A 19,559-nucleotide genomic window follows, 5' to 3' on the forward strand; every position below is an offset into this window, starting at 1 on the left:
TAGTGCAGTGGATGTGATCTACATGGATTTTAGTAAGGCATTTGACAAGGTTCCACATGGTAGGCTTATTCAGAAAGTCAGAAGGCATGGGATCCAGGGAAGTTTGGCCAGGTGGATTTAGAATTGGCTTGCCTGCAGAAGTCAGAGGGTCGTGGTGGAGGGAGTACATTCAGATTGGAGGATTGTGACTAATGGTGTCCCACAAGGATCTGTTCTGGGACCTCTACTTTTCGTGATTTTTATTAACAACCTTGATGTGGGGGTAGAAGGATGGGCTGGCAAGTTTGCAGATGACACAAAGGTTGGTAGTGTTGTAGATAGTGTAGAGGATTGTCGAAGATTGCAGAGAGATATTGATAGGATGCAGAAGTGGGCTGAGAAGTAGCAGATGGAGTTCAACCCAGAGAAGTGTGAGGTGGTGCACTTTGGAAGGACACACTCCAAGGCAGAGTACAAAGTAAATGGTAGGATACTTGGTAGTGTGGAGGAGCAGAGGGATCTTGGAGTACATGTCCACAGATCCCTGAAAGTTGCCTCACAGGTAGATAGGGTAGTTAAGAAAGCTTATGGGGTGTTAGCTTTCATAAGTCGAGGGATAGAGTTTAAGAGTCGCAATGTAATGATGCAGCTCTATAAAACTCTGGTTAAGCCACACTTGGAGTATTGTGTCCAGTTCTGGTCGCCTCACTATAGGAAGGATGTGGAAGCATTGGAAAGGGTACAGAGGAGATTTACCAGGATGCTGCCTGGTTTAGAGAGTATGGACTGTGATCAGAGATTAAAGGAGCTAGGGCTGTACTCTTTGGAGAGAAGGAGGATGAGAGGAGACATGATAGAGGTATACAATATATTAAGAGGAATAGATAGAGTGGATAGCCAGCGCCTCTTCCCCAGGGCACCATTGCTCAATACAGAGGACATGGCTTTAAGGTAAGGGGTGGGAAGTTCAAGGGGGATATTAGAGGAAGGTTTTTTACTCAGAGAGTGGTTGGTGCGTGGAATGCACTGCCTGAGTCAGTGGTGGAGGTAGATACACTAGTGAAGTTTAAGAGACTACTAGACAGGTATATGGAGGAATTTAAGGTGGGGGGTTATATGGGAGGCAGGGTTTGTGGGCTGAAGGGCCTGTAATGTGCTGTACTATTCTATGTTCTATGTTAAACTCTGGCGAACAGTGGATGCCATACATGTGAATAAATTCGTTCTGGACACCCGGTGAAAGATAAGACGTAGATCCAGGATTTCTTTCCAAGTGAGTGAGGTGTTCTTTTATGACAGGGTCAAAGGCGGCCAGTAGTTTCAGTAAGCCAAGGAAATTTCCCACTTTGGAGTCATCGTCTAGCTGAAGTGACTCCCTGTGTCCTTGCAAAGCCACGTTCTGAGTCACAAGGAATTTTATGCAGTGAAGGATTCTCGTCAAGATATTACACCACTTCTACTTTTCCTTCTCAATCTGCGATTGAAATGCCATGTTAATAACTCCTCTGCTTCCAGCTAAATTTCTTTCCATTTCTTTCCACTGTGTGAAGCATTCCCGATGATTCTTGGCATTTTCATGAACACTAATGTTTCAGGTGCTTTCCACTGGTTGAATCCCCTTTCCTGCTCCAATGAGGATTGATGGTCTGACCGGGAATAGAGAAGACAACAGATACAAAATGCAGGCTTTTTAGAAGGGGAATAGACCAGCCATGAGCGAGTCACTTCCTCACCGTGACCATTTCCCAATTTCCTCTTGAACCAAGTTTTGTTCATTGAGCGATTATTTGTTAGTAGGAAAGGCCCCTCACTATTCTGGAAATACTTTGAACCCCACTTTATTATTTCTGTTCTCAACGCATCAGGCAGAATTGCTTTTCCAGTATCCTTGTCGAACTTCAGAAGTCCAATGTCATGCTGTTCAATCACTTCTGATATGACAGTTCCAGGCTCTTTGACACCATCCAGTTCACTAGGTTCAGTGTCGTCAGGTTCAATCTCGTCAGGTAAAATCTCATCAATAAACTCAACATCACCACCGCCACCACCGTTGTCTTCCCCTCCTGTCATGTCCACATTCTCTGTGGCAGCCTCACTCTTAATCTCGTCATACTCGGATTTATCTGACTTGACTTCCACCTCGGCTTGTGACGCATTTGTACTTGATCCACCTTCGGATTCTAACAAACTTGTAGCAGGTACAGGTGACTCCATGGAACGTGTCGAACTACTTGTTGCAGGCTCTTCAAAGAAGAGCATGAAGAACTTGCTCGACATCTTGTCTTCCTCTGCCTCCAACTTACGTCTTTTTCGTCCTTCAGCTCCACTTTCCTCCTTCATGGTCTTCTTACACAATGCTCTGAAATAAGGCCATCCTAGTGCTTCTTACCCATGATAATCAAAGACAGATCATACATCTGAAGAAAATTCTTTTTCACTGTCCGAGGATGGCTTGTCTGACTTTAATAGAAACTGCTCAGTGGTGCTCCTCTTCAAGTGGCACCCAGGGCACGTGCCATACTTGCCATACCTTAGATACGCCACTGGCCTGGCAGTATGTGGTCTCAAGTGTTTGTATCTTTTACCCAATGGAGAGGAGAAGAGAGAATGTCAGAGGTGGGTGGGGTTTTGATTATGCTAGCTGTTTACTGAGGCATGAAAAGTGTAGACAAAACATTGCTCGTTTCAGTCCAACTTAAACCGTCCCACTTTCCTTTTTCTGTAACATTGAATTAAAATGTTGCTGCTGCCTTCCTGCTATTATACAGAACTTGAATGTTTCATTGCCTTTACTGGTTTCCACCCTGCTGTCACTTTGAAGTGATCTTTGTTTGATTCCTTCCTTTCCCTCTTTGTCTTTTTTGTACATCACTCTCTGAAAGGGCTCCATTCCATTCTTCCAGTCTGTTTCTTTCATATCTGCTCGTGCATTTTCTAATGCCTTTTTCCTCAGCTGTCGTTTCTCTCCGTCATAATTGATAAGTTTATCAACCTTGTCTGTTCCATAGCAACACACACAAAATGCTGGAGGAACTCAACAGGCCAGGCAGCATCTGTGAAAAAGATGCAGTTGGTGCTTCGAGCCGAAAGATAGTTATCGACTCCTAACTTGTTGAAGTAGTGAAATCATTTAATTTTCACTCCTGGCCATTGCTGGCATATCCAAGCCTCAATGTTTGAAAGCACAGTGACCAAATCAGTTCTGAATTGTCTTACTGCTTATTGACCACCAAGTATCAGTGACAAAAGTCACTGCTTCTTGAACACAAACACATGCAACTGACACTATTTAAAAACTGATTGCTTCAAGCATGGGGTAGGGTCTAACAGTCACGCAAGCACACGCTACTGAAGCTAGTTAGAAACTGTTTGGCAACAGTCTTCTGCCCCAATTAAGCAGCGTAGTGTCCCAAATAAAGGGAATTCTGGCATGTTCTCAATTTTGTTTCTGTTCTTTAAGAGTTCCCTCCAAAGATACTCATAAATTTCTACAGGTGTACTATTGAGAGCATTCTAACTGGTTTTACATCATCGTCTGGTATGGAGGGGCCACTGCACAGGACTGGAAAAAGCTGCAGAAAGTTGTGAACTCAGCCAGCTCCATTGTGGGGACTGACCTCATCAGCGTCCAGGGCGATGCCTCAGAAAGGCGGCATCCATAATTAAGGACCCCCATCGCCCGGTACATCCTCTTTTCTGTTGTAACTATCAGGGATGAGGTACAGGAACCTGAAGGTGCACAGTCAAAGTTTCAGGATCAGCTTCTTCCCCTCTGCCAGAGGATTTCTGAATGGACAGTGAACCCACAAACACTTTCTCAGTATTTTTTTGCTCTTTTTACACTCTTTCTTAATTTAATTTTTATATATGTATTTATTTTAATTTATGGTTTTGTTATTATATATTGCTCTGTACTGTTGCTGCATAGCAATAAATTCCACAGCATATGCCAGTGATATTAAACCTGATTTTCATAAGGTGTGTTTCAGCAAAGCCACCATTTTCTTGTTATTTGGTATGTTGCACAGTGTTTTGTAGACAGGGTGCTATGTAGACCAGAGAATCAAGTTTAAAGTAAATTTATAATCAAAGTGCACACAGTACATGTCACCATGTCCAACCCTGAGATTCATTTTCTTATGGGCATATACAGTGAATCGAGTAGAATAGAACCCCTCAAACATCAGGCTCTTCAACCAAAGGGGATAACTTCACTCAACTTCACTTGCCCTAGTGAAGGTTCCCACAACCTATTGACTCACTGTTACAAACCTGCGGGTTTCGTACTGTAGACTGTCACTTTAAGAGCGCCTAAGTGAGGAGGGACTATGACGTCAGTCACAAGCTGACACTACTGACTGTGAGCTTGACCACAGGGAGAGAGAGACTTTATCAGTAGTCGCAGTCATAGCAGCAGCAGAGAGAGCGAGAGAGAAGGAGACCAGCTGCTGAAACTTCAGCTGGTCACTGCAATGGTTTGAAACTCTTTTAAGCCCAAAAGATTGGGTTAAATATTGGCACACGGTGCACAACAAATGTGGGACTGTCACTTCGTATAATCCAAAGGAGGGGATTTTGTTTGGGATATCCTGTGGAGACCACTTATGTGTTAACCCTTGCCTGCGTATGTTGTGTGGTAATCACTTGAAGACGATATCCTTGTGACAAGTCACTTTCAGTGATAACTCGTATGTGGATTTGGAACGATACGATGGGCAAGATTTTCGACGACAATACTTTTGTTTACCTGTGGAATTCGACGTAACCACTTTTTCTCTATGTTTCACCCTGGATTGCAGGGCTTTACCCATGATGGAGTAGCCAGTACTTTTGTAGGATTTTCCAGTCAATTTCTTACAAAGGTTATAGAGCTATAAGCATGGATACAGGCCCTTCAGCCCATCATAGCTATGCCAACCATGTTGTCCACCTACTTAACTTATCTAAGCCCATCTCTCCTACTGAGGCATAGGCCATCGAGAGTAGCTCCCCGGAGTCCTCTGTCCTGGGCCAGTCTTCAAGTGTCCCCAGGTGTAACCCATCTTGATGTATCCTTCCTCTCTCAGGGATGAGGTCTTTTTTGCTTCTGTTGGCATCCCTGTAACTCTGGGTTTTTATGGGATGGGGTTGCAAGCCTCATGTCCAACCCTCTTGCTTTTGCAGCCCGGGCTTGGGACTGTCCATGGCGGAGTTAAGTTGTCCACCTAGATAGTCCCAATATCTTGCATTTGCCTCATTTTTCTCCAGGCCCCACCCCTCCATATAGGTTTCTTGCGTAAAGATGGATTGTGTAACGACAGAAAAATGTAGATATGACATGCCTGTACAGATGTCACTCATGTAATTGAAAAACATGGTCTGAAAATTGGAGCTCAAATACAAAAACCAAACTTAAGAGCTTTCTTATATCTTTCAGCAAAACACCCACGTGGATGTAGTCCGCTTTCCTTGTGTGGTTTACATAAATGAAGTTCGTGTCATTCCTCCAGGAGTTAAAGCTCACAATAGCCTGCCTGACAGCAGGGCGTATGGGTAAGTGACAATGGGTGGGGATATCTCTCTGGAATGTGGTCTTGTTTTTGTAAGGAGACCATCCATTAGTCAGGGTTGACCATGGATGTTGTATCTTAGCTGTCATACGGAAGCCAGGGCAGTACGATATGGAGAGCAAGTTGTTGCCCAGGTATCAGGCTCCTCCTCTTCATGCAGCAGATAAATCCAAAGGAATGGTAGAGACTGATACAGTTTGGCACCAGCAGTATTACAGGAGTTGTCAGTCAGTGCTGAACCCAATGTAGGACTGCCTTAGGGACTCCAGCTCTGGATTTTTCCTCAGGGTTTACTCCCAGAGACTTCCCCATGAGTGGGTATAGCCGCAAGACAGCAGCGGTTTGCGATCGGAATTTTCTTTCTGTTAGATGAGGTGGCGACTACGGCTGATGAGGCCCATCTGCTCATGGTGACTGCGTTTTAAGGAGTCAGTAACCTGCCATTGCCACTTTTCCTGTCAGAAAACAATTCTGCTAGTCTTAGTAGCTAAGCCACAGGTGAAGGCCAGGAGCTGGACTTAATTGGCAAAAGCTATTTGAGAAGCACATCATGGTAGCTTATCTCCACTACCCCACTCAGCTATGACAACCTTAAGGAACATATTCATGTATATTTGCGTCTAAAATGGGTGATTAAATAATTATCTATTTATCAAGAGAGAAAAAGTACTTGTGAATTATTTAAACTACGGGCAGACAAATAATTAGGATTTTATACTTTTATAAAAAGAGTGCCTCACTGATTTTTTGATGTAAATTCTGCAGGTCAGAATGTAGTCTTTCGTTTGAAATGTAATATTTAATTTTCTTCAGGGAGACTTCCCCACATGCTTTTCAATTGGATCTATTTTTCAACAACGTCAGCAAACCAAGTGCACCCGTTTTCGACCGATTAGGAAGGTAAGTGTAATTCAAACTCCTTATACTAATCCACCTTATTCTGGCTTCTGCTCCCTTCCTTTCCAGTCTTGATGAAGCGTCTTCGTCTCAAAAGTTGACTGTTTATTCCCTTACATGGCTCGATTTGCTGAGTTCTCTTTCTTTAATTTAAGTTTTCTGCTAGAACTGAATTAAATACTAATTATGTAAGTCATTTTCTGCTGATAATTTCTCTAAGCTTTAGAATGTGTTGCATGTGTTTTAAATGACTTGGAGATCTTAGAAAGTGAGGTCCTGCTTCAACTGGAAAGGCTGAAAGTTAATAAATCTCCAGGGCCAGACAACATGTATCCACGGATGCTTAGAGGTCTGTGATTATACAAACAAACCCCTAACACGTATTTTTCAAAAGTCAGTGAAGACTGGTGAAATCCCTAAGGGCTAGAAATGGGCTAATGTTGTCCCAGTATATAAGAAGGGGGACCGCACTGATCCTGGTAACTATAGACCAGTCAACTTAACATGTATTGCAGGCAAGATAATGGAAACATTAATAAAGAATGAGATGGAAAAGCAGATGATAAGAACAGGCATTTTAGCAGAAAGCCAACATGGATTCAGAAAGGAGTAATCATGTTTTACTAATATGCTGGAGTTCTATGAAGAGGCAACTAAAATTTATGATAATGATAAATAATAGTGGTTGATATCATTTCCTTAGACTTTCAGAAGGCTTTTGGCAATATACCCCACAAGAGGTTGATAAACAAATTACAGGAGGTAGGGATTCAGGATAAGATGTGCAAAAGGGTGCAGAATTGGCTTAAAAGCAGAAAACAGCAAGTTATAGTCATAGTCATACTTTATTAATCCTGGGGGAAATTGGTTTTCATTACAGTTGCTCCATAAATAATAAATAGTAATAGAACCATAAATAGTTAAATAGTAATATGTAAATTATGCCAGTAAATTATGAAATAAGTCCAGGACCAGCCTATTGGCTCAGGGTGTCTGACCCTCCAAGGGAGGAGTTGTAAAGTTTGATGGCCACAGGCAGGAATGACTTCCTATGACGCTCACTGCTGCATCTCGGTGGAATGAGTCTCTGGTTGAACGTACTCCTGTGCCCACCCAGTACATTATGTAGTGGATGGGAGACATTGACCAAGATGGCATGCAACTTAGACAGCATCCTCTTTTCAGACACCACAGTCAGAGAGTCCAGTTCCATTCCCACAACATCACTGGCCTTACGAATGAGTTTGTTGATTCTGTTGGTGTCTGCTGCCCTCAGCCTCCTGCCCCAGCACACAACAGCAAACATGATAGCACTGGCTACCACAAACTTGTAGAACATCCTCAGCATCGTCCGGTAGATGTTAAAGGACCTCAGTCTCCTCAGGAAATAGAGACGGCTCTGACCCTTCTTGTAGACAGCCTCAGTGTTCTTTGACCAGTCCAGTTTATTGTCAATTCGTATCCCCAGGTATTTGGTAATCCTTCACCATGTCCACACTGACCCCCTGGATGGAAACAGGGGTCAACGGTACCTTAGCCACCAGCTCCTTAGTCTTTTTCACATTAAGCTGCAGATAATTCTGCTCACACCATGTGACAAAGTTTCCTACCGTATCCTCATCTCAGCCTGTACTCAGCCTCATCTCCCTTGCTGATGCATCCAACTATGGCAGAGTCATCCGAAAACTTCTGAAGATGACAAGACTCTGTGCAGTAGTTGAAGTCCGAGGTGTAAATGGTGAAGAGAAAGGGAGACAAGACAGTCCCCTTATGGTGAGAGGATCATTTTCACACTTAGAAGATGTTAAAAGTGGGGTTCCGCAGGGATCAGTTTTAGGGCTGCTGCTGTTTTTAATTTGTATTAATAATTTGGATAAGTATATAACAAATAAACTAGTGAAGTTTGCAGATGACACAAAATTCGGAGAACAGGCTGATAACATTCAGGCAGCAGAATCAATACAGTTAGATCTAAACAAAATCCAGATGTGAGCAGATAAATGGCAGATGAAATTTAATGTAAGTAAGTGTAAAATATTACATATAGGAAGTAGAAATATTAGATATAAATATACAATGGGGGGAGATGGTCAAGTTAGAAAGTGCACTGTATGAGAAGGATTTGGGCAGCCTGATAGATTCATCACTATCCACATCTAGACAATGGACAGAAGCGATTAGGAAGGCTCATAGAATGTTGGGTTATATAATGCGCTCAGTGGAGTTCAAGCTGTATAATGCCCTTGTGACGCCACACCTTGAGTACCTGTGTACAATTTTGCTCTCTGTGTATTTTGTGAGGGATGTGAAGCGCTGGAGAGAATTCAGAGATGGACAACGAGACTCAGTTCAGGTCTGCAGGGTATGAACTATGAAGAAAGATTGAAAGAATTAAATTTTTTTAGCCTAAGTAGGCGTAGAATAGAAGGAGACAGAAGTGTTCAAAATCATTAAGGGTAAGGTGGATGCTAGCTGGTACTTCAAAATTAATCCATCAGCAAGGACATGGGGTTAAAGGTGGAGACTGGTTGAAGGGAAATTTCAGACTAACATCAGGAAGCATTTCTTTACACAATCAGTTGTGGACACATGGAATAAACTACCTAGTTATGTAGTTGAGAGTAGTACCTTAGAGACTTTCAAACCTAAACTCGATAGTTATTTCAACACATATGTGAATAGGAACAACACACACAAAATGCTGGTGGAACGCAGCAGGCCAGGCAGCATCTATAGGAAGAAGTACAGTCAGCGTTTCGGGCCGAGACCCTTCGTCAGGAGTAACTGAAAGAAAAGATAGTAAGAGATTTGAAAGTGGGACACTGTACTTCTTCCTATAGGTGCTGCCTGGCCTGCTGCGTTCCACCAGCATTTTGTGTGTGTTGCTTGAATTTCCAGCATCTGCAGATTTCCTTGTGTATGTGAATAGGAATTTGGCAAGTTTTGTTGGGCCAAATGGCCTGTTCTTGTCAAAACTATCTATATTATCTCTTTGCTTTTATATTCTATTCCCCTTGAAATAAATGTCAACATTGCATTTACCTTCTTTACCACAGACTCAACCTGTAAATTAACCTTTTGGGAGTCTTGCACGAGGACTCCTAAGTCCCCCTGCATCTCTGATGTTTACATAAGGACATAAGAAATAGGAGCAGGAGTAGGCCATCTGGCCCATCGAGCCTGCCCCGCCATTCAATAAGGCCATGGCTGATCTGTCCGTAAACTCAGCTCCATCTACCTGCCTTTTCCCCATAACCCTTAATTCCCCTACTATGTAAAAATCTACCTAACTGTATCTTAAATATATTTAGTGAAGAAGCCTCAACTGCTTCCCTGGGCAGAGAATTCCACAGATTCGCCACTCTCTGGGAAAAACAGTTTCTCGTCATCTCCGTCCTAAATCTTCTCCCCTGAATCTTGAGGCAATGTCCCCTAGTTCTAGTCTCACCTACCAATGGAAACAGCTTTCCTATTTCTATCTTATCTATCCCTTTCAAAATTTTGTATGTTTCTACCTTCTCCCCGTTTAGGTAATAGCCCATATTATTGTTCCTTTTACCAAAATGCGTTATCATATATTTCCCAACACTATATTCCATCTGCCACTTTTTTGCCCATTCTTCCAATTTGTCTAATCCTGCTGCAATCTCATTGCTTCCTCAGCACTACCTCCCCCTCCACCTATCTCCGTTTCATCTGCAAACTTTGCCACAAAGCCATCAATTCCATTATCCAAATCATTGACAGACAATGCGACAAGTTGCAGTTCCAATCTTCACCCCTGAGGAACACCACTAGCCACTGGCAGCCAACCAGAAAAGGCCCCCACTCGTGGCAACTGCCTGTCAGCCATTCCTCTATCCATGCCAGTATCTTCCCTGTAATGCCATAGGATTTTATCTTGTTAAGCAGCCTCATGTGTGGCACCTTATCAAATGTCTTCCTAAAATCCAAGTAAATGATATCCACTGCCCCTTGTTTGTCCACCCTGCTTGTTACTTCCTTGAGGAACTCTAACAGATTAATCAAGCAAGATTTCCCTTTGCAGAAACCATGCTGACTTTGTCTTATTTTATCACTAGTCTCCAAGTAACCTGAACCTTAATAACTGACTCCAACACTTTCCCAACCTCTGAGGTTAGGCTAACTGGCCGATAATTTCCTTTCTTTTGCCTTCCTCCCTTCTTAAAGAGCGGAGTGACATTTGAAATCTTGTAGTCCTCTGGGACCATGCCGGAATCAAGTAATTCTTCACAGACCATGACCAATGCATCCGTTATTTCCTCAGCAACCAGGGATGTAGTCCATCTGGTCCAGGTGACTTATCCACGTTAAGACCTTTGAGTTTTCCTGGCACTCTTTCCTTAGTAGTAGCAATGGCATTCAATCCTGCTCTCTGACACTCACGTACCTCTGGCACACTGCTAGAGTATTCCACAGTGGAGACAGATGCAAAGTACCCATTAAGCTCATCTGCCACTTCTTTGTCCCTCATTACTACCTCACCAGCATCATTTTCCAGTGATCCGATATCAACTCTTGCCTCCCTTTTACTCTTTATATAACTGAAAAAAAACTTAGCATCCTATTTTATATTATTGGCTTATTTGCTGACATATTTAATCTTTCCCCTTCTTATAGCTTTTTTAGTTGCCATTTGTTGGCTAATCATCCAACTTCCCACTCACTTTTGCTACCTTAATGCCCTTTCCTTGGCTTTTATGTAGCCCTTAATGGAAGTGTTGTCAGCCACGGTGGTCTACGACTGCCATTTGAGATCTCCTTTTGTGGGACATATCTATCCTGTGCTTTGTGAATTATTCCCAGAAACTTCCAGCAATATCCTCCTGTAATCTATCAGGGCAAGCTCCTCTCTCAGGCCTCTGTAATTCCCTTTATTCCATTGCAATACTAATACACCTGACTTGTGCTTCTCCTTCTCAAGTTGCAGTATGAATTCAAACATTTTTTGGTCAATGTGTCCTATGGGTTCCTTTACATTAAGCTCCCTAATAAGAACTGCGTTATTACACAACACCCAATTTAAGATAGCTTTTCCCCGAGTAGGCTCAAGCACAAGCTGCTTTAAAAGGCCATCTCGTAGGCATTCAACAAATTCTCTCTCTTGTGATCTGACACCAATCTGATTTTCGCAATCTCCTTGCATATTGAAGTCCCTCATTACATTTGTGACATTACACTTATTGCATACCTTTTTCAGCTTCCTTTGCAATCTCAATCCCACATCGTGGCTACTATTTGGAGGCCTTATATATGATTCCCATACTGTTTTTTTTACCCTTGCAGTTTCTTAACTCCACCCACAAAGCTTCAACATTCTCTGACCCTATGTCACCTCTTTCTAGAGATGTAATTCCATCTCTGTTCTCTGGAATTTTTTGTTTTTATGCACCATTTTTTATAAACTCTAGAGGATGTTGTTTGTGAAAATCTCAGGAGGTCAGCAGTTCCTGAGATACTCAAACCACCCCATCTGGCACCAACAATCATTCCACGGTCAAAGTCACTTAGATCACATTTCTTCCCCATTCTTATGTTTGGTCTGAACAACGACTGAACTTCTTGACTATTTCTACATGTTTTATGATTGAGTTGCTGCTACATGATTGGCTTATTAGGTAGTTGTGTAAATGAGCTGGTGTACAGGTGTACCTCATAAAGTGGCCACTGAGTTAATGTGTGTTCTAATAGGCTTCTGAAGCATTGTTCTGTGCAAAGAATAAAACTTGCACCCACGCAATGATGAAAAATTATTTTGCATTTTAATCACGATAATAAGAAAAAATTGCTGTTAATTATTTATGTATTTGAGAAAATTTATGCTCAGCCATAGAGTGAAATTACAACTACATCTTCAATCTTCCTCAGAAATAGGCTGTGAGACCTGAAAATTTTTAATAAACATTTACATTATCAGTATCCAACAGATTGCAAGAAAAATGTAGCACACCATCGTAACTCATCAATTGAGTTATAAAACTTCAAATACTGAAAATCTGTAACTAGAACAGAAAGATGGAGAGAGTCAGTAATTCTCCACCTGATACTTAGTTACTGAACTGTTTTTGACAGTTTCTGTAGTTTGTTTCCAATTGTTTCTGATGAATGCCCACTTTATAAAAATGTTTTTTTTATATAATTCCCAAACTCAGTATATTTAATAGGAGGTCAAAATATGTTGAAAATGTGCAGCTTATTTTAAAACAATGAATCTATAATTCAATATTAAAAGCAAACTGCAGGCACTGGAGGGAACGGTTAGTTTGATCTTGGAGTTAGTTAAAAGGTCAGCATAACATCATGGGTCATTGGGCCTGTACTATGCTGTAATTTTCTATAATATCAGAAAGGAAAACAAAAAATATTGGGAACACTGCAGCATCTTTGGAAAGAGAAACTGACTTTATGTTTCAACATTTTCGGGTCCTAACTTGCTGCATCACTGCGTGGTACAGAGCTGCACTGCGGCAGACAGCCAGGCTCTACACCGGGTAGTCCAAACTGCCCAACGCATCACCAGTACCCACCTACCCACCATCATGGAGGAGGCTACATAGCATCCACGCCAGGATCATCAGACTCAAAAATGGTTACTTTCCCCAAGCAGTAAGGCTGATCAACACCTCCGCCCACTAACCCTCTCCTCCAAACCCCCAATCACCACTACTTTATCATTTCCTGTCAGAGTCACCTTATATACAGACACTCCTATACTAAGCGTCACTTTATGGACATAAAATCTATGATCTATGTTATGCATTTATATTTATTGTTTTTTATTATTATGTTATTGTGTTTTTTTAAAATCTTGGTTTTTTGTGTTGCTTCACATTTGGAGTAACAATTATTTTGTTCTTTATATTTGTGCACTGAAAATGACATTAAACAATCTTGAATTATGAATTTAATAACCTTTACCTGTTATGACTCGAGACATTACCTCTGTTTCTCTTTCCACAGATGCTGTTTATCCAGCAGTGTTTCCAGCATTTTCAGTTTTTAAATTGTCTAATTTTCATTTTTATTTTATGGTGATGGAGTAATTAACAGTGCACATTGTGACAGAGTCAGAGATGGATAAAAAATTATTCTGCTAATATTGGTACATCTCTTCAAGTATTCCGTTAAAGCTATCACCATACCCCAATGGCCATTTATCAGTAACTGTTGAATTGTGGGCTCACTTGCACAAAATGCGTGGCAGTAATTTCCAATGAACCATAGAACCATAGAAACTACAGCACAGAAACAGGCCCTTTGGCCCATCTTGGCTGTGCCGAACCATTTTCTGCCTAGCCCCACTGACCTGCACATGGACTATATCCCTCCATACACCTCCCATCCATGTATCTGTCCAATTTATTCTTAAATGTTAAAAAAGAACCCGCGTTTACCACCTCGTCTGGCAGCTCATTCCATACTCCCACCACTCTCTGTGTGAAGAAGCCCCCCCTAATGTTCCCTTTAAACTTTTCCCCCCTCACCCTTAACCCATGTCCTCTGGTTTTTTTCTCCCCTTGCCTCAGTGGAAAAAGCCTGCTTGCATTCACTCTATCTATACCTATCATAATTTTATATACCTCTATCAAATCTCCCCTCATTCTTCTACGCTCCAGGGAATAAAGTCCCAACCTATTCAACCTTTCTCTGTAACTGAGTTTCTCAAGTCCCGGCAACATCCTTGTAAACCTTCTCTGCACTCTTTCAACCTTATTTATATCCTTCCTGTAATTTGGTGACCAAAACTGAACACAATACTCCAGATTCGGCCTCACCAATGCCTTATACAACCTCATCATAACATTCCAGCTCTTATACTCAATACTACGATTAATAAAGGCCAATGTACCAAAAGCTCTCTTTACGACCCTATCTACCTGTGAGGACACTTTTAGGGAATCTTGTATCTGTATTCCCAGATCCCTCTGTTCCACTGCACTCCTCAGTGCCTTACCATTAACCCTGTATGTTCTACGTTGGTTTGTCCTTCCAACGTGCAATACCTCACACTTGTCAGTATTAAATTCCATCTGCCATTTTTCAGCCCATTTTTCCAGCTGGTCCAAGTCCCTCTGCAGGCTCTGAAAACCTTCCTCACTGTCTACTACACCTCCAATCTTTGTATCATCAGCAAATTTGCTGATCCAATTTACCACATTATCACCCAGATCATTGATATAGATGACAAATAACGATGGACCCAGCACTGATCCCTGTGGCACACCACTGGTCACAGGCCTCCACTCAGAGAAGCAATTTTCTACCACCACTCTCTGGCTTCTTCCATCGAGCCAATGTCCAATCCAATTTACCACCTCTCCATGTATACCTAGCGACTGAATTTTCCTAACTAACCTCCCATGCGGGACCTTGTCAAAGGCCTTACTGAAGTCCATGTAGACAATATCCACTGCCTTCCCTTCATCCACTTTCCTGGTAACCTCCTCGAAAAACTCCAACAGATTGGTCAAACATGACTACCGCGCACAAAGCCATGTTGACTCTCCCTAATAAGCCCCTGTCTATCCAAATGCTTGTAGATTCTGTCTCTTAGTACTCTCTCCAATAACTTACCTACTACTGAAGTTAAACTCACCGGCCTATAATTTCCCGGATTACTTTTCGATCCTTTTTTAAACAACGGAACAACATGAGCCACTCTCCAATCCTCCAGCACTTCACCCGTAGTCAGCGACATTTTAAATATTTCTGCCAGGGCCCCCGCAATTTCAACACTAGTCTCCTTCAAGATCCGAGGGAACACCCTGTCAGGTCCCGGGGATTTATCCACTTTAATTTTCCTCAAGACAGCAAGCACCTCTTCCTTTTCAATCTGTACAGTTGTCATGGTCTTACTACTTGATTCCCTCAATTCCATAGATTTCATGCCAGCTTCCTTAGTAAATACAGATGCAAAAAACCTATTTAAGATCTCCCCCATTTCCTTTGGTTGCGCACAAAGCCGACCACTCTGATCTTCAAGAGGACCAATTTTATCCCTTACAATCCTTTTGCTCTTAATATACTTGTAAAAGCTCTTTGGATTATCCTTCACTTTGACTGCCAAGGCAACCTCATGTCTTCTTTTTGCCCTCCTGATTTCTTTCTTAAGTATTTTCTTGCACTTCTTATACTCCTGAAGCACCTGATTTACCCTGTTTCCTATACATTTCATACAACTCCCTCTTCTTCTTTATCAGAGTTGCAATATCCCTTGAGAACCAAGGTTCCTTATTCCTTTTCAATTTGCCTTTAATCCTGACAGGAACATACAAACTCTGCACTCTCAAAACTTCCCCTTTGAAGGCTTCCCACCTACCAATCACATCTTTGCCAGAGAACAACCTGTCCCAATCCACGCTTTTTAGATCCTTTCTCATTTCTTCAAATTTGGCCTTCTTCCAGTTCAGAACCTCAACCCTAGGACCAGATCTATCCTTGTCCATGATCAAATTGAAACTAATGGCATTATGATCACTGGAACCAAAGTGCTCCCCTACACAGACTTCCGTCACTTGCCCTAATTCGTTTCCTAACAGGAGATCCAATATTGCATCCCCTCTAGTCGGTCCCTCTATATACTGATTTAGAAAACTTTCCTGAACACATTTTACAAACTCTAAACCATCTAGACCCCTAACAGTATGGGAGTCCCAATCAATGTATGGAAAATTAAAATCCCCTACCACCACAACTTTATGTTTCCTGCAGTTGTCTGCTATCTCTCTGCAGATTTGCTCTTCCAAGTCTCGTTGACTATTGGGTGGTCTGTAATACAATCCCACTAATGTGGCCATACCTTTCCTGTTTCTCAGCTCCACCCATAAGGACTCAGTAGATAAGCCCTCTAATCTGTCCTGCCTGAGCACTGCTGTAATATTTTCCCTAACAAGCAATGCTACTCCCTCACCTTTCATTCCTCTGCCTCGATCACATCTGAAACATCGGAACCCTGGAATATTAAGCTGCCAGTCCTGCCCCTCCTGTAGCCAAGTTTCACTAGTTGCTACAACACCATAATTCCAAGTGTCAATCCACGCCCTCAACTCATCCGCCTTCCCTGCAATACTCCTAGCATTGAAATATATACACCTCAGAAGATTTTTACCACCACTCACAACCTTTCTATCAGCGGATTTGCTTAAACTTTCAATATCATTTATTTTCACCCCAGCCACACTGTCAGCTCTGGCACTCTGGTTCCCATCCCCCTGCAAATCTAGTTTAAAGCCTCCCCAATTGCACTAACAAACCTCCCTGAAAGGATATTGGTCCCCCTGTGGTTCAAGTGTAACCCGTCTCTCTTGTACAGGTCCCACCTGCCCCAGAAGAGGTCCCAATGATCCTGAAATCTGAAACCCTGCCCCCTACACCAGTTCCTCAGCCACTTGTTCCTCCTCCAGAGCATCCTATTTCTACCCTCACTGGCACCTAGCACAGGTAGCAATCCTGAGATTACCACCCTCGAGGTCCTGCTTTTCAACTTCCTACCAAGCTCTCTATACTCACTATCCAGGACCTCTTCACTCTTCCTTGCTATGTCATTGGTGCCTATGTGCACCACGACATCTGGCTGGTCACCCTCCCACTTCAGAATGTCATGCAATCGATCAGAGACATCCTTGACCCTGGCACCTGGGAGGCAACAAACCATCCTGGATTCTCTGTCACGACCACAGAACCTCCTATCTGCACCTCTAACTATCGAGTCCCCTATCACTACCGCTCTCCTCTTTTCCCCCCTCCCTTCTGCACTGCAGAGCCAGACTCAGTGCCAGAGATCCGGCTACTGCAGCTAGTCCCAGGTAAGTCATCTCCCCCCCCGCCAAACAGTATCCAATGCGGTATACTTGTTGCTGAGGGGAATGGCCACAGGGGAACCCTGCTCTGCCTGCCCTTTTCTCTTCCCTCGCCTGACAGTGACCCAATTTCCTGTCCTCTGCTCCTTTTCGTAACTACCTCCCTGTAGCTACGATCTATAATCTCCTCATTCTCCCGAATGATCAGCAGGTGATCCAGCTCCTGCTCCAGTTCCCTAACGCGGTTTGTCAGGAGCTGCAGCTGGATGCACTTCTTGCAGGTGTCGTTGTCAGGGACACCGGAGGGCTCCCTGACTTCCCACATCCTGCAAGAGGAGCATTCCAACATCCTGCCTGGCATTCTCTCTACGCTAGACAATCTGAACAAAAAACTTACCGGAACCTACCCTTGCCTGTGCCTGTTCTTGCCGAAGCCTGTTCGAGCCGAAGCTGTCCCACTCTGACTCAGTCCACTCCGACGATGGCCACTGTTTATGGTGGTCTGCTTTTCAAACCTTGGCGCGCTACGTCACGTGCCTGCACAGTGCAGACCCTTCTCCCCGAGCAGTTCTTTAAAAAAAAACGACTTTTTCGACCCGAAATTCTTCCGCTCACTTCTTCAGCTACTTGCTTCGACTGGCAAGTAAATCTGTCCTTTCTTGATCAAAAGTTCAGAAGTAAATTTATTGTCGAAGTACATATTTTTCACCATATACAACCCTGAGATTCATTTCCTTGCGGGCATTCACAGTAAATCCAGGGAAACACAATAGAATCAATGGAGGACTGCACATAACAAAGCAGGCAACCAATATGCAAAAGATGACAAACTGTACAAATACAAAAAGAAGTAAAATAATAATAATACTAAATAGATAAGCAATAAATATTGAGAACATGAAGAGTCATTGACAGTTCAGTAATGGGGTGAGTGAAGTTATCCCCTTTAGTTCAAAAACCTGATGGCTGAGGGATAATAACTGTTCCTGAACCTGGTGATATGGGTCCTGAGGCCCCTATACCTCCTTCCTGATGGCAGCAGTGAGAAAAGAGCATCACCTGGATGGTTAGGGTCCTTGATGATGGATGTTGCTTTCCTGTGATAGCACTTCATGTAAACGTGCTCACTGGTGAGGAGGGGCTTTACCTGTGATGGATTGGGCTGTATCCACCATGTTTTGTAGGACCTTCCATTCAAGGGCATATTTTAGTATTGTCTTCTCCTGTGGCAGGAATGTATCATTCTCTGGGTTTGGATAAAGGTTTCGTCTTTTTCAGGTAAAGTAAGTTTAAACTTTATTGAGATGATGTATGAATTTTTAAAGTTGGCAGAATTTAAAAAATGATCTGAAGGTGTATTTTATAAAACATTCTATGAAGATTGTGGTGTTGTCCATTTTAGATACATAATTTCATGAAGCAGTGGATTGGTTTAACTTAATTCAATCTGTTTGCTATTCTTCCCTCAGCCTTGATTATGATGAAAATGCATCTATAATTTTCAGACCAAACAATAAGGTATGTGTTGCTGAATAAGCCTGTTTAATTATTACTTTCTTTGCAGTTTAAAAATTAATTGCTTGTATTTTATATGGCTACTTGTATACAATAACGGTTTAGTATGTTTCCTAATGGTCGCAATATGTATACAGTAGTTAGAATAGTGTAATTCGGAAAGCTGTGGAAACTTCTCTGTTGCTGCATTATTTGAATAGGGCGTATCTGATTGGCTGACTCTTAAGTGAAAATCTGAATGGAATGTTTCTTATCTATGGGTATAAAAAGCTGACTACCTGGCAGCAAATTTTTTTTGCAATTCCCTCTCTTACTAGACCTCTATCACTATCGATTTCCAACTTTATTTGTTCCATTATTGCTAAATAATGTGATCTTGAAACAACAAGTTTTGTGCCTCTTTCCTGACTTCTGAAAGAATCTTGGATTAAAAACATCAGGGTCCAACAGTGTGTTAACAGTGTATTGTACTGTATTTCGTGAAGCATATGCTTTTTACAATGTGTAAAGCTGTATTCTTGATTGTCCTCCCTTTGCTTTGTCATGGCCTAATTTGGAGTATTGTGTGCAGTTTTAGTCACTTACCTACAGGAAAGAAGTAAATAAGATTGAAAGAGTACAGAGAAAATTTACAAGGATGATGCCAGGACTTGAGGAATCTCAAGGTTTTATATAGCATACATACTTTGTTAATAAATGTGCTTTGAACTGAGAACACTGAGGACCTGAGTTATAGGGGAAGGTTGACTATTCCCTGGAGTGTAAAGAAGTAAGGAGGGTTCAATAGGGTATATAAAAT

At 42.2% G+C, this 19,559-nt stretch overlaps 1 protein-coding gene across 3 annotated transcripts in view; it reads left to right on the forward strand.

Moving 5' to 3' along the window:
• Positions 1 to 19,559, forward strand: part of virma (vir like m6A methyltransferase associated) — a 141,165-nt gene that overhangs the window by 5,360 nt on the left and 116,246 nt on the right. For all 3 annotated transcript variants that reach the window (XM_072251837.1, XM_072251846.1, XM_072251855.1), the window contains exons 2-4: positions 5,396 to 5,511; positions 6,342 to 6,428; positions 18,715 to 18,763. In XM_072251837.1, coding sequence (XP_072107938.1) covers positions 5,396 to 5,511; positions 6,342 to 6,428; positions 18,715 to 18,763 — 252 coding nt within the window. The remainder of the gene's footprint in view (positions 1 to 5,395; positions 5,512 to 6,341; positions 6,429 to 18,714; positions 18,764 to 19,559) is intronic.

This window comes from Mobula birostris, chromosome 1 (genome assembly GCF_030028105.1).
Source record: "Mobula birostris isolate sMobBir1 chromosome 1, sMobBir1.hap1, whole genome shotgun sequence".
Taxonomy (NCBI): Eukaryota; Metazoa; Chordata; class Chondrichthyes; order Myliobatiformes; family Myliobatidae; genus Mobula; species Mobula birostris.